The sequence below is a fragment of the Myotis myotis genome, unplaced genomic scaffold, assembly GCF_014108235.1.
Source record: "Myotis myotis isolate mMyoMyo1 unplaced genomic scaffold, mMyoMyo1.p scaffold_m19_p_12, whole genome shotgun sequence".
In the NCBI taxonomy this organism is placed as follows: Eukaryota; Metazoa; Chordata; class Mammalia; order Chiroptera; family Vespertilionidae; genus Myotis; species Myotis myotis.
In genome coordinates this window covers 73,576,495-73,592,158 of record NW_023416316.1, presented here as the reverse complement: position 1 = coordinate 73,592,158, position 15,664 = coordinate 73,576,495, and the positions used below count along the sequence as shown (strand labels likewise).

At 47.8% G+C, this 15,664-nt stretch overlaps 1 protein-coding gene and 1 non-coding gene across 2 annotated transcripts in view; both read left to right on the top strand.

Moving 5' to 3' along the window:
- HSD17B3 (hydroxysteroid 17-beta dehydrogenase 3) overlaps nucleotides 1-15,664 on the top strand; it is a 47,132-nt gene that overhangs the window by 13,503 nt on the left and 17,965 nt on the right. Inside the window, exons 3-6 of the mRNA XM_036331418.1 lie at nucleotides 10,298-10,373; nucleotides 11,963-12,070; nucleotides 13,434-13,501; nucleotides 15,147-15,182. Of these exons, the coding sequence (XP_036187311.1) occupies nucleotides 10,298-10,373; nucleotides 11,963-12,070; nucleotides 13,434-13,501; nucleotides 15,147-15,182 (288 nt within the window). The remainder of the gene's footprint in view (nucleotides 1-10,297; nucleotides 10,374-11,962; nucleotides 12,071-13,433; nucleotides 13,502-15,146; nucleotides 15,183-15,664) is intronic.
- Nucleotides 8,036-8,141, top strand: LOC118667770. The gene has a single exon (XR_004971364.1). It is a non-coding gene; the product is annotated as a U6 spliceosomal RNA (small nuclear RNA).

The window sequence follows — 15,664 nt, the reverse complement described above, 5'->3', positions numbered from 1 at the left end:
TTTATTTGCTCAACCTTTGTATTTTCCATGGGTTTTAATTGTGTTCATCCTTGCTCATTAAGGCATTTTTATGATGGCTGCTTTAAAATCCTAGTCATATATTTCCAACATCTGTGCCACTTCAATGCTGGCATATGTTGATTATTTTTATTTCACTCAGATCGAGATCTTCCTGGTTCTTGGTGCGATGAGTGACTTTTGATCGAATTTTGGACATTTCTGATTTTATGTTAGAGGCTCTGGGTGGTATTAAATCTCCTGTTTCAGGTCTATGCCAGTATTGCTGCGGCAGGGGTGGGGCCGACTTGTGCCCACGGGTGAGGGGAGGCCAGGTCTCCCCCTTGGCCTTCATTGGCACACGCTGCTGCCTCGTTCCTATGGGCTGGGGTCGGGGTGACCCCATTAGGTCAGTCTGGATGGGAGAGGCAAGAGTGCCCCCTCACTGCTCCCAGGAAGCCTCCAGGGGCACTTGGGGAAGGGGCCTCCTTAGCATGGGGTTGGGGTGGGGGGTGATGGTGCAAGCCCCGCCCTCTCTGCCTTCCCTGCTATCTCCCAGGAGAAGGGAGGGAGGGAGAGGGAGCCTTGGCACTGCGAGTGGTGGTAGAAGTTCAGGTTCTGCTGATGTTGGGGTGGGGCGGGGGCGGGAGGGGGGGCTGTGATGAAAGTCCCTGCTCCCTCCTTGGCTCCTCTGATGCCGGCCTGGCTGGGGGGTGGCCACTGTTGCCGCAGCCATACTGCTCCGTGGGTATGATGGGGCAGAGGCCATGTGCTCAGAAAAGTGCCTTCTTCCCGAGCCCAGGCCCCTGCTGGCCATGCCCAGGATTTAACAAGACCCGACTTGCGCCTGGCCAATCGGCAGGGCCCACAGCCAGCTCCCCTCCCTTCACTATTCTCATGGGTGGCACTCGGTTTCCGGTCTCTGCGGCAACTGGAGGCCCGGGTCGGGTTAGCTAACTCAATAAAGGACCTTCTGCTTTTGCATCGGACTGACTCCCTTCCATGGTTTCTTGGGGATCTTGAATTCTGGGCATAACAGGTAAGGGCGCTGACAGATGGCGAGGTTTGGCTGTGGTGACAGAGAGACCCAGTGACAGTCCTGGTTTTCCTGATGAGCAGGTGGCTGTGCTCAGGTTCCTTCTGTCTCGTCTTGTGGCCTTTGCTCTGGTCTTCAAAGCTAGAGCGGGGCCATGAGCATGCCTGTGTCCTGAGAGCCCGCAGACAGAACTCAGTCCTGTGGCCAAGCCGGGCAAGAAAGGCCAGGCGTCACTCGCCACCTGCCCGTGAAGACATGGCAGGTGTTAGCGCCCCCTAGCGGTCTCCGCCAGCGTGCACACCTGCACGTTTAGTTCTTACTCATGTCAGTGCTAATGGAGTCCTGCTTTACACAACCTGCTCTCAGCTTTGCTTTATCCCTTTACTAATCCAGGGTGGAGCTCTTGCCTCAGCAAAGCCATACAGACACCTGCGTCCTTGTTAATGACCTTGTGCCTCTTCATCCCAGGGTGTGCCTTGTCACTTTTATCAGCTTCTTAGGGATGGACACTGAGGTTCTTCATTTTCGTTTTTACAAATAATGTTTAAGATCCACCTTTGAACATGTACACACTCACATATACATCCCTATCGGTAAGAGAGCTGGCTCATGGGTATGTGCACTTAAATATTGGGTACCATTGCCAAATTGTTCTCTACATGGCAGAACCAATTTTAATCCATTCCACATTACTATACATTTTAATATTTATGTAAAGTATGCATTTAATATAACTTAAAATATTGTACATTTTACTTTTTGTCACTCTGATGTATGTAAGTAAACCTGTACTCTGGGCTGTTAATGTCCAGAGAATGCTAGAAGCAAAATGCATGACTAAGACTGTCTGTTTTTATGCCTCCACATCTGGGCAGCTCTAGTGCCTCCCCCAACATCTGGGGTGGCATGGATGCCGGCACTGCTCCAGCCCCAGGGTGGCAGACAAGAGCAGTCAGACTTCTTCTCAAGGCAGCTCTCCTGGAAGCCAAGGGAACGGCACAGAGCTGGGCCTTGGAGGAAATTCACTTCCCAGCTCTGCTTCAGACCAGCCAGGAAAAACAACTGCCGCCCCTGCTCTTGACTGTCAGCACACACTTACTTGGCACATATGATGGAGCCTTACGCCGTCTCAGCAAGGAATTTCTTCTTCCGAACGTTTACATTGCTCGAGTCTAAATTATTCCCGCTGCACTCTCAGCTCATTCTCTCTCATCTTGCCTTAATTGAAAACTGTAGCTTTTAATTATTTTTATGTTCCCCTGGATTCATTGCTTTGTTCCTGGGTGGCTTGCCTTCAACCCATTAATTTTGTTTCAGGTTTTGAGTACCTTAGGTTCATTGTACTATGCCATGACGTGTGTGTGTGTGTGTGTGTGTGTGTGTGTGTGTGTGTGTGTGTGTAATGCATAGGCTTGATTACGAAAGATAATAAAATGAGTACTGTGTCCCTTATCACCCAGCTTAAGAAATAGAACACCAGCCCTAGCCAGTATGACTCAATGGATAGAGTATTGGCCTGTGGACTGAAGGGTCCCAGGTTCAATTCTGGTCAAGGGCACATGCCCAGGTTGCAAATCGATCCCCAGTAGGGGGTGTGTAGGAGGTGGCCGATCAATGATTCTCTCTCATCATTGATGTTTCCATCTCTCTCTTCCTCTCCCTTCCTCTCTGAAATCAATAATAATGTATTTAAAAAATGAAATAGAACATCACTCTCATCCTTGAGACATTCCATAGTCACAACATGCCTTTGTGTCCCTCCCTTACCTCCACTCATGTAAGCACAGATCATGATCATTGTGTTAAAATGTCCTTACTTAGAGCGTTTTATTACATATGCACGTGACCCTAACAATGTGTTGGTTGCACCACTTGTTTTGATTTCCATGCAAACTGATTCAGATGTCTTCTGCAACTTGCTTTTGATGGATCAATAGCATGCCTTTGAAATGCATCCAGGCTGATGTGTGTAGAACACGGTTCACTCATTTTCATAATTATGTAGTATTCCATTATGTAAATATGTCCCGGTTTAGCTACCCTTACCTCTGTTGAAGATCTTTTCTGCCGTCTCTGCTTTGCTGCCACAAATGCATTGTCTGTGTCTCCTAAGGGCTCCTCGAGAACGTGCCCAGGAGCAGAATTGCGGGCTCAGAACTTAGGCAGAGGCAGCATTGCTCGGTAACGTTGCCTCCAGCCAGGTTCCAAAGTTTCCGCGTTGAGGTGATAGCAGCCTCATGAACCGAATAGGGAAATGTTATCTCTTTTATCCTTTTGGAATTATTGGGTTTTTTATTTGAATGTTTGATAGAGTTTATCTGTAAAACCACCTGTGGCTGGAGTTTTCTTTGTGGGACAATTTAAACTATTTACTTATATCATTATCAGCATCACTTCTTATTTATATGAATATATCATATTGATTATTGCTATTATTTTTAGTGACTATATGACTATTGGGTTTTTAATTTTTCTTGAATAAGTCTTGGACTTATATTTTTCAAGAAATACATTTATGACACCTAAGGTTTCAAATGTGTTGGCACATACTTTTTTTTTGAAAACATTCTCTTACCATGTTTAGAAAACTTTAGCACGAAACACATTTATCAACGGTTACCACCTAGTTCACAAAATCACTGGGAAGGGGCGGCAGCTATATCTGAAATGAGCAGAAATACCGAGAGGCTGGGTGGTGGGGGACACAGCGGAGCCGCCCCTCCCAGGAAATTCACATTCCTCCTCCATTTTCTCTCTTCTTTCGGGAACTCTAGTTATTCAGATGTCGGGTAATATTATTTCTGGAACTTCTATTATTCATCCCCTATTAGCTTTTTTCCTCCTCATAATTTCTATTTCTTTGGCTCTTTGCTTTCCTGTCTACAGAAGGATTTCATTAATTTTATTCTTCAGCTTTTCTACTAAATTTTTCATTTTTTGTTCTATTGATTTTTAAATTTCACATTTCTAATACAATTAAAAATGAAAACCTTTAAAAGAAGTTAAAAATTGTTGGCCAGTTCTGATGGTGTGTTTCTCAGCCCTCCATGCAGGCCTCTGTAGCCCTGTTTTATGGGTCACCCAGGGTTCGAACTGCTGTATCTTCCTGATGAACGGACTAGTCTGTATTTCTAGTAATACTCATGTGCTTTAATGCCTGTTGTGATTGATATTGACAAAGCCGTGCCTTTTTTCTTTTGGTTGGTGTTCCATAGATATAGGCAATGGTTTTTCTCATTTCAGTTTCAACCGTATGTTTTGGGTGTGTTTCTGGAAGATAGCATGCAGCCCGGTTTTAATGTACTCCTCTTGGTGTTCTTGTCTTTAATGGAGCGTAGCGGTACGGACACTTCTGAAATCCTGCAGATATTACGATTACAGTGTAATCATTGTGTTCACTTAGCCAAATAACTCAAAGGATCGCTAATATTTTAAAAGTACAAGGAAACCTGTGAAAACTTGTTGGACTTTTATTTAACGTAGCTAGGAAGCATACAGCAGGAAGACAGAGGAGCTCCTTGGAGAGCATTTGATAAGCGGGGCTGTATGCAGTCAGTCGGGAAAGGAATGTGAAATCACATGGGCAAGATAGGTACCAGCCGGGCTCCCTTTCCACGGGGCGGTGATCGCGCCACCCCTGGGTCAGCCTCTCGGCCAGCTTCCGAGCCCGCAGACGCCTCTGTCCCTGGCCCTGTTCCAGGGCAGTGGTTACCTGCCGCAGCGTCAGACCAGGTCAGGCAGCTATTGGAAAACGTTCGAGGGTGGTGTTAATAAACAACCCAAGCATTAATGTTTTGCCCGTATCGAAGTTTGGGATGATGTTTTCCTTAACGATTTAACAGCAAAATTAAATTTTTTAAATCACAATGTGTGCATTATGACCTTGTTAATGTGATAAGCTTAGGGGTAATGTTACCTACAGAACAAACTACAAAGGCTAGAGGCAGTTGTAAAATAAACATTTGTACACAAGAAAATTAAGCTGTGGCATGGGCATTGTAAAACTTAGAATTGGCATAATTAGCTTAATAACGAGCAAATGGTGGGAGAAGACACATCTACCACACTCACTTTCATAAAGATGGAGGTCCGCCCCGGAATAGAGTCTGTTACATAAGACAAAAAAAAAACAACACACAAACTTCTTTGTGCTAAGCCACTGAAATTTGGTGTTATTTGTTACAGCAGCTAATGTTATCCTAACTAGTGCAAATTAACAAGAAATGTCCAAGATTTACATGGAGAAACTTTAAAAGTGTTTTGAAGAATGTATGAAATCTGAATAAATGGATACCATATTTATGGATGAGACATCTGATTACAGCCAAGATGTAACTTCCACCTAAATGTCTCTAATTTTAACATAATACTTTAAAATATATACAACTTTATCTGTAAAATCACACTAAGAAGATTAAAAAATAACATTTTGAAAGAGAATAATACAGGGTAGGGACTTCCTCTATCAGACATCAGATACCAAAGCTTTATTGTAAGATTATGATTAAATCAGAAGTGGCCATGTCATTTAAATAACAAACAGGTCAGTGAAAACAGAAACAGACCCATGTACTTATGAAAATTTTGCATATGACTAAGTTGGCATTCAAATCAGGAAAGAAAGGACAAATAGAAAAATGTCGTTGAGACAATTAGCCACCCATTTTGAAAAATATAGTGCTAGATGATTTCAACCTCACACCTTTTTCAAAAATAAATGACAATAACTGAAGAAACTACGAAGGGTTGTAGGAAAATATACTTATATCCTTGGAGTTAGAGAAAATCATAAGAAAAAAATTAAACCTATCAAGTCACAAACTTGATAACATTAAAATAACCTATCATGTATGCCAAGACACCATAAACAAAGGAGAAACACTGCTACATATACAGTAGGCAAATAATTATTACCCAGAATATATAAAAAACCTCCTACGAATTTATAAGAAAACTAGAGGCCCGGTGCACAAAAATTTGTGCACGCGCTGGGGTGGGGGGGTGGGGGGGTGGGGGGGTGGGTCCCTCAGCCCGGCCTGTGCCCTCTTGCAGTCTGGGACCCCTCGGGGGATGACCACCTGCTGGCTTAGGCCTGCTCTCCGGGGATTTGGCCTAAGCTGGCAATCAGACATCCCTCTGGCAGCTCAGCAGCCCTTGGGGGATGTCCACTTGCCAGCGGGGAGCAGATCTAAGCTGCAGTCGGACATCCTTAGCGCTGCTGAGGAGGCAGGAGAGGCTACCACCACCACCGCTGTACTGGCAGCCATCAGCCTGGCTTGTGGCTGAGCAGAGTTCCCCCATGTGGGAGCGCACTGACCACCAGAGGGCAGCTTCTGCATTGAGCGTCTGGCCCCTGGTGGTCAGTGTGTGTCATAGTGACCAGTCATTCCCAGTTGTTCTCCTGTTAGGGTCAATTTGCATATTACCCTTTTATTATATAGGGTAGAGGCCTGGTGCAAGGGTGGGGGCTGGCTGGTTTGCCCTGAAGGGTGCCCCGGATCAGGGTGGGGGTCCCACAGGGGTGCCTGGCCAGCCTGGGTGAGGGGCTGATGGCTGTTTGCAGCTGGTCACACCCCCTTCAGGGTGGGGGTCCTCACTGGGGTGCCTGACCAGTCTGGGTGAGGGGCTGAAGGCCGTTTTCAGGCCGACTGGCGACTGAAGCTCTGAGCCTCTCCTTTTTTTCTTTTTTTTAATTCTGGGATTTATTTACCTTCTATAATTGAAACATTGTTGCCATCACTGGCGCTCCCAGCTCTGAGGCCACGGCTGGCTGAAAGCAGCTATCTGGGGTTTGTTTAGCTTCTATAATTGAAACCTTGTTGCTTTTGGGCTCAGAGCCGGGTGGCGGCAGGCGGGGGACCTTGGCTTCCTCCATCACTGGAGCAAGCAAGCCTCCTGCTCGCTTCAGCTGCGTGGCTGCCGGCTGCCATCTTTGTTGGCAGTTAATTTGCATATCTCGCTGATTAGCCAATGGGAAGCATAGCAGAGGTATGGTTAATTACCCTTTTTGTCTTTTATTAGATAGGATGACAAAAACCCAGTAGAAGGATGGTCAAAGGGTATATACTGGTATTTCACACATAAACATACAAAAAGATACTCAGCCCCACTGTTAATTGGAAAAATTAAAGCAATAAAAGGATATCATTTCTTGACCATTAGATTGGACAATTTTGAAAAGTTTGTTAATATAAACTATTGGCCAGAGAGTGGAGAAATAGCTATAATTGTATTTTTGATGGCACAGTTTGAAGGGAGGACATTGGGGCAATACTGTTAAAATTTAAAAAGCATATACCCTTTAACACAACAATTCCACTTGTCTATCTACTCTAGGAATTGATTAACTTGTATATACAAGGAGCTACATAGAAAGGTTTTCTTTGTGGCAGTATTGGTAATAAGAAAACTTGACAACAGCTTAAATGCTCACCCATATGAGCTATAAGCACCTGGAAGCAATAAAAAGAGTCAAGTGTCTCAGCATGAACTGATGTGGACATGGGTCAATGCTCAGGGATGAGACACAGCATCACGTTAAAAAGGTAGCACTTACAATGCCATTTGTAAAGTGTGCAAAGAAAGAAAACCCACAACACACACATTTACTTCTGTATGTTCTAATATGTGCGTGTAGATGCTGAGATAACGTTAGGAAGGATCAACGCCAAACTCCAGGCAGGGAGAGCCTATGGTGGGTGAGGAAATGGCACTGTGGTGGCCTCAGGGACGCCTTCTACGATGAGAATGCACTGGTGTATTCAATAGTATAATTTAATAAATCAAAGCAGAAAAATATGTAAACGCTGAGGCTTCCACCCCAGAGATTTTTATTTGGATGGTTTTGGTAGGAATTGGTGTTTTTTGACATCTTCCTGGGTGATTCTGAGACCAGTGGCTTGAAGATCGAATTATTGGTTATTGTAGACCCTATAGTACAGTCTTTAATTCGGCTTCTTATGTTTCCTATAACATGTAATTCCTCATTGCAATGCTGGCATAGTGCTCGCTTTGACCACATATGTCCTAAAACCGGAATGATATAGAGAAGATGCACCTGGGCCTGCACAAGGGTGACATGCAAGTTCATGAAACATCCCATACATTTGTCAACATGGCATATTCTCTGTTGTGTATTGAAACATGGGTTTCGGGGTACAGACTTCTTGTGGCTTCTTGTCTGATGAAGATGAAGAGTAAATTCATGGACTAACACATTTCTTTAATAAAAATGTAGAAGTTTATTGGAAGCATATACAAACTCCATCTGGGCAGAGGTGTTCCAAAGGGGACCCCCTTAGGGAGGGGCCCCCAAATGGGAAAGGCTTCTCTCTCTCTCTCTCTCTCTCTCTCTCTCTCTCTCTCTCTCTCTCTCTCCCCTCTCTCTCTCAAATGGAAAAAGAAATCCCTCCTCGTGCCCCTTTTCTCCAGTTTATATATGTTGCAGTTCTTTGTTTGAACCTGACCCTCTCTAATTGGACCTTTCATTAATTTAGGGCCCCCATGCTTTCCTCATTGGTTACTTTGTTACACAGTATCAGTTTCAAAGGCCAAAGCCCAGTGGCGCCCCCTCTTCCTCTCCCCTTGTCTTATAACATTCCTCTGTTCTCTGTGAAAATATGTTTTCTTCGATCCATTATCCTGTGACTTTTCTATATCCTCCGTGAATGTATGTCTTCCTCCGTCCTCCTGTGGCATTTTTCTGTCCGTTGTACAAGTAAGATAAGCATTTTGGCGTCTCCAAACTGCTCAGTTCAGGGCTGCTTTTGATCTACCTTCTAATTGCTTTAATTGCTCATCCTTCACATATGCATGCCTCCCCCATGGACACTCTGTATTCCCCAAATCAGCCTATTTTGTCCCTAGAATTCCTTTCAGTATAATTTGCCACAATTTAAAAAGTAACAGTATAAGGCATTTAATTAAAACCATAGAGAGATTTTAATGAACTGGGTCCTTTGTCACTAACTCAAATGTCATCAGCCTGTTTGCACGATCATTGGTTTTCCTTCTGTCCTCAGGCAAAGCTCTAATTTTGCTCGCGTGTAGCATTGTTCGGTGCGAAGCCCGCGTTAATGCATGCCATTCCCGTCCTGCGTCCCTCGGGCCCCAGGAGTCAGGCAGTATCTATCCCAAAGAGACTTCCTTACAGGTCTCAGGGAAGCAGGCACGTACCGTCCAGTTGGGAGCCAGAGGGCAGGCGACAGGGCTCAGGCATGAGCATGTCTGTGCAGAGTGAACCACAAGGAGGACATTCTTGTGAGCAGGAAGCAGCTCAGAAGGTGCTGCAGGAATCGGGTCTTTATGGAGCAGTGCTGCCTGGGGCCTGTTATGTAAAGTACTAGAGGCCCGGTGCATGAAATTTATGTATGGTGGTGGTGGTGGTGGGGGTGGCAGAGATCCCTTCAGCCCAGCCTGCACCCTCTCCAATCTGGGACCCCTTGGACATCCCTCTCACAATCCTGGATTGCTGGCTCCTAACCGCTCACCTGCCTGCCTGCCTGATCACCCCTATCTGCCCCCCCTGCCGGCCTGGTTGCCCTCAACTGCCCCCCCGCCCCCTGTGCCAGCCTGGTTGCTCTCAACTGCCCTCTACTCCCTGTGCTGGCCTGGTCGCCGCATGCAGCCTGCTGTTCAGTCATATGGTCGTCCCTCACTGACCCCCCTGCCGGCCTGGTCGCCCCACGCAGCCTGCTGTTCGGTCATGTGGTCGTCCCTCACGGACCCCCCTGCCGGCCTGGTCGCCCCACGCAGCCTGCTGTTCAGTCATGTGGTCGTCCCTCACTGACCCCCCTGCCGGCCTGGTCGCCCCACGCAGCTGCTGTTCAGTCATGTGGTCGTCCCTCACTGTCCCCCCTGCCGGCCTGGTCGCCCCACGCAGCCTGCTGTCCGGTCATCCATCCGGTTTTTTGGTTGTGACAGCCCCGGCCTTTTTATATATTCGGATAGCATAGCTTCTTCCAAATCCTGATTTCCAGCACCATCCACGCCCAAGCGGTCCCGATGAGAGGATGTCAGGCTGTGGTCTGTACAAAAGGGAACATGGACTAGTTCCTCACACGTCATAAACACAAGCAGGATTATGTCATGTTTAGCCTGGCCCAGGGCGGCTGTTTTGCTCAGAACGCAGAAATGTCTGCACATTTAAACCCAGAAAAAGCAAGCACCTCGCCTTGGGACCCAGTGGGTGATGCCCCAACTCACCTTTCAGTCAGGCCTTCCTGTCTGCTGACTGTCTCCTCTCTCTTGGCTTTCCCCCCCCAGCTAGCAAGACAAGGCCTCAACGTTGTGCTGATCAGCCGGACGCTGGAAAAACTACAGGCGATTGCCGTGGAGATTGGTGAGCGACCCCAGGGAATGAGGGAAGTGTCTGCGAGCCCTCTGGCCAGGTCTGCTCTGGTCCTGCCTGCAGAGGCACCGCCAGCATCCCCCTGCTCCCTGGAGCCTGGGGCGCGGGCCCTGCTGCGGGAGCTCAGTTTGCAAAGCTACTTGCAGGCTGTGAAGGGGGCGTTTCGTTCACAGCTGAGTCTCTGGCGGGCCAGGCAGGATCAGAAGCAGCACCAGTAGGTCTTCTCTCTTCTCTGGTCCCGCGTCCTCATCTCTAGAATCAGACCTCCCCATCCAGAGGGCCAGCTTCCTGGTGGCTTCTGCCACTCCCCGTGGGACTTCCCTTCCACATGTCTGTGCTCTGCTCTGGGCAGGAAGGGGAGGGGCGACGCTTCGTGGTGACACTCAGATTTAAAAAAAAAGACTTGGTGCAGGGCTGCTGTGCGGCTGTGAAGACTGCACTGCACAACGCTGGGAGGCCGCACTCACAGGACAGCGTGTTTTTATCATGACGCCCTCTGAAGTGTCCTTAGCTAATGATGATCACAGTATCCCTTTTCGGGATTTGCATTTTAATGATTAATTATTAATTTAGTAATTAATATACTCCTTAACTCAAAGGAATAGGCCTTTAATGATAAAGACTCGGGAAACCACGGCAGGCCGCCTGGGGGACAGTTTGTGTCCCTGGGGCATCAGGAGGCGGAGGGGGAGGCTCAGTGCCCTCGGGCCGATGAATTCTGCGTCTGGATATCAGAGGTAACTCTGGCCAGGATTCGGGGATTCTTCAGTGCTCCTCCCGCAATGTTAAAGTGTGATTTTCATCGGCCTCTTAAAGAGCAAGCAGTGTCTTCAGTCTGAAAGCACCCCACCCCCAAACTATGCCTCAACATCACTTGCCCCAGAAATATTGGGTCTGACTCCAGCGCTGAGAGGGGCAGCTGGTGACATCTGTGCTGCTTCCACATCTGGCTGAGCTCCTGCACAGGCAAGTTCACCGCACGAGGCTAGTTCACGCGGGAGAGTGGCAGGGCCTGGCCTGGAGCAGGGCGGGTGCCTCGGGCAAGGCACTAGCGTCTCAGCTGGGTTCTCCTCTGGAAAATGGAGATGGTGCAGGTAAAGGCTTGGTGAATGCTAACGTGTTGGGCAAATGCAGAGGGTGGCTGTGTCTCCGGAGGGACCCGGCGCAGCACAGGGGGCATCACACTGTGCCTGCAGCCCTTAGGCCAGGCCTCTCCACAGAGCGAGCACCAGAGTCAGCTGGGGCAGGGTGCAGAAGACCCCGGGCCTCCCCGGGTGCCTGGTTCTCTAGGTCCCGGGTGGAGCCTGAGGTTTTGTGGAGCCAGTTGCTGGTGGTGCTGCTGTGTTCTGGGGACCCCCCTTTGAGAATCACTGTGTTAAATCTAATGCGTGTACTTGTTACTGTGGTAAGGCTCAGACTCACCCCTCTAGCACCTGCCAGCTTTATCCGGGCTACTTCTTGTCTCTAATGGGGTGGTGGGCTTGTGCTCATAAATGTCGCTCAGGCTGCGTGGGAGCGCAGGGGAACTCCACGGGATTTGGACTCATGATCACTGAAGAGTAACATTGTCTCGAATGCAGAGCGCACTACAGGGAGGACTGTGAGGATCATACAAGCAGATTTCACCAAGGACGACATCTATGAGGATATTAAAGAAGAACTCAAAGGCTTAGAAATTGGAATTTTAGGTAAGCAAATTGCAATGCTCAAAGCGTGTTGAAATACGTCAGTGCAATAACTACCTCGGTGACCCTTGATTATCCCACAGTGGCTTGAGCTTAACCCATAACTGTGTTTTAAGCTGTAGCATTAACAAATATTAAAGTTCAGTTCTTCAAGAGGCGTTACCTGACTAACAGATGTATATATAGCTTTAGAATGTATCAGACCTTCCCGACTGCCTTCCCTAATGTCAGAGAGGATGGATGTTCTCTCACCGACTGACACTGATACTCGGTGGAAAGAGGGAGTCTCAGAAACACTCGCCGAAGGAACAGTTACCCAACAAGCTTGGCTGTGATTGGCCCGATGAAATGGCAGCGCAGTGCGCGTACTTGTGAACTGACCACCTTATTCAGGACACAAGACGATGTTTCTTCTGTGATGATTATAAACACGCTATTTCATCACTACGCACACAGTACAATGTCTGTATTGTGCATAGAAAGAAGGTTTGATTTCTAAAGTTCCTGCTGAATTTAAAAAAATAATTACTAACTCTTTTTACTAATAACAATGAAAAACATATCGTTGCAGAAAAACTGGAAAGAGTAGAGAAGCATATAAGAGAATTATGAATTTCTTAAAATCCTGACAGCCCGAGAGAGCATTTTGGTGCATATCCTTCCAGATACATATTCTCATATGTCTACATGGATCTTACGTGTTTACACATATTTATTTACATATTTACTTGTTTTAAATTTTGTTCTTTCCATCACCACCTGTCCCGTCTGTGTGTTGTGCATTTTTAAAAGCCGTTCATCACACATGCTTTCCCCTGCCTTCAGCTGAGCAGCCGTGGTTGTGAGTGACTGCACTGCGCTCCAGCCAGGCTGCACCCCATTCCCTTCATGTGCTTCCTGTCCCTGGACCACGATCTCTTCCCTCAGATCTGTTCAGTTATCAAATCATGTCGCAATGAACGACCTCGGGTATCAATCTTGTTGAAGGTATTTTCTTTTTTAAAAAAAATATTTTTATTGATTTCAAAGAGGAAAGGAGAGGGAGAGAGAGAGAGAGAGAGAGAGAGAGAGAGAGAGAAACATCCATGATGAGAGAGAATCATTGATCGGCTGCCTCCTGCACGCCCCCTACTGGGGATCAAGCCCACAACCTGGGCACGTGCCCTGACCGGGAATCAAACCCTGATCTCCAGGTTCCTGGGTCGGCACTCAACCACGGAGTCACGCCGGCCAGGCATGAAGGTATTTTCTTAAAAACACTTTCCAAGAGAAGAATTTCTGGGTTGAGTGTAACTGTTTTTAAGGTTTTCAACAAACATTTGCCACTGGCTCTTCTGACATCTTCTTGTTTTGCCTCCCCCGGCAGTCAACAATGTTGGAATGATCCCCAGCCTTCTGCCGACCCATTTCCTTAACACACCGGACGAAATCCAGGTACAGCTGTGCTTTCTGTGGCGCCGTCCTCTCAGCAGGGCCGGGGAGGGTGTCTGGACAGAATTCTGTGTCCCAGGAGGGTGTCTGGAGGGTTCCCTTTCTTCTCATCCTTGTACTTGGTCCACAGCAAGGCATCCCTGCTCATGGCCATTTCTAAGATAAGGTCACCTCTCCCCTTCTCCGCACATCAGCACCTGCTTGCCAGCTGCTGCCCTAGTCTTTGGGGCTCTGTCCTGTGCTTCATAAGGGGTAACCCTGCCTGGAAATTTTATGGCTATGGATGCAAGTGGGAGAAGCTCTTTGGTTTTCTTTGTCTTCCCAGGTAATAAAATTTGTTCAGAGTTCAGCGTGAGTGAAGTCAGTGATACAAACTCTGCGGTTGAGGTATTTATTGTAAGTCCAGCAAGCGTGGCTCAGACCCATGGCCGCCATTGCTGGCCATGCGTGCATTTGGTGCATTTAGCAGCCCTGGATGGTACTCCTTGTTACGTCTTCCCAGGCTCTGACCTGTGAGGTCATGGGGTCATATCCAGGCTGTCGCGCTCCCAGTCCCTGACTGTGCAGGTGTTCCCATGCTCCCATGTGAGTGAGAGAGGAACGGGCGGAGTGCCCACTGCTGGGACGTAGCTGCACACCCTTGCCACGCCCCTCCTCTCCTTTAAGCAGATGCCATTCTTGCTTCTTTCTCTATTCATGTCTGTACGTGTGCCCGTTTCTGTGTCTACCCCTCTTTCCCTCTCTGTCTGTCTCGGGAGACTCTACTAGTTTCTTTATCTGGCCTCTGTAGCCCGGAACCTCCGCCTTATTATACAGCCACTGGCCTTTCTGTTCTCGCTGCCGTTGTCCCCAGGCCCACGCACGCTGCCCTCTTCCTCCAGCTGGGAAGTAACCGCTCCCTTGGAAAAGCTGTGTCCACATTCCTCTTTAAAGTTTTGAGGAAACTCTTAGTAATTGACTTCGTTCAAGATCACACTCCACAGAAGCACATACGGATGGCACAGAAGCACATACGGATGGCAGCCGTTTCCCAGTCCTGGCGCAGGCGTCCTGAACTTCCAGGGGGAGCCGATGTGCCGGCTGGGCGAGCGGGGGAACAGCTCAGATGCCTGCCTCCGCCCACTTCATGTTTCTTTTTTTTAAAAAAATATATTTCTATTGATTTTTCACAGAGAGGAGGGGAGAGGGATAGAGAGTTAGAAACATCGATGAGAGAGAAACATCGATCAGCTGCCTCTTGCACGCCCCCTACTGGGGATGTGCCCACAACCAAGGTACATGCCCTTGACGGGAATCGAACCTGGGACCCTTGAGTCCGCAGGCCGAGGCTCTATCCCAGGGGTCCTCAAACTACGGCCCGCGGGCCACATGCAAATACAAATATTGTATTTGTTCCCGTTTTGTTTTTTTTACTTCAAAATAAGATATGTGCAGTGTGCATAGGAATTTGTTCATAGTTTTTTTTAAACTATAGTCCGGCCCTCCAACGGTCTGAGGGACAGTGAACTGGCCCCCTGTTTAAAAAGCTTGAGGACCCCTGCTCTATCCGCTGAGCCAAACGGGTTAGGGCCACTTGATGTTTCGTTAGCACCGACTGCATGTCAAGAGAATGTCTCAGCTGATTTGTGGTTATGGTTGTTTATTCCAGAGCCTCATCCATTGTAACATCACCTCGGTAGTGAAGGTACGTGATCAGTGCATGTGCCGAACGCGTTAACGTGGAGCAGCTCCCGGCATGTGGCAACGCAGGACACCCGGCCCTTCCCTGTGGAGGGGACTCTCTGGACTTGAACTGCACTTGACTTGCGAGGCCCACGCGTGGCCTTTCGGTTGTCTTGTTCTGTTTCCACCGAGCGCAGGGAGGGATTCATGCTCCCTCGTGTTTGGGGCCTATTTCTGCCTTCAGTTCTGCCTGCGCAGAATAGACATATTAGACCTGACGCTGCTGAAACTGATTCTGGATTCCAGGGTGACTTTTTAAAAAATTCAGTATTTTCCTCTGATTTTATTCTAGTAAATAGAGGAAAAGTCTCCCTGTGGGGGAAAAAGACAGAGGGCAGGCATGGGTTTTATGGAATCTTGTTCCATGAGTACTTGCCGATTGGCGCTCATGTATCTCTGGCTCCAGCTCAGCCACTAGCTGGCTGGGCAGCGCTGGGCGTGCTG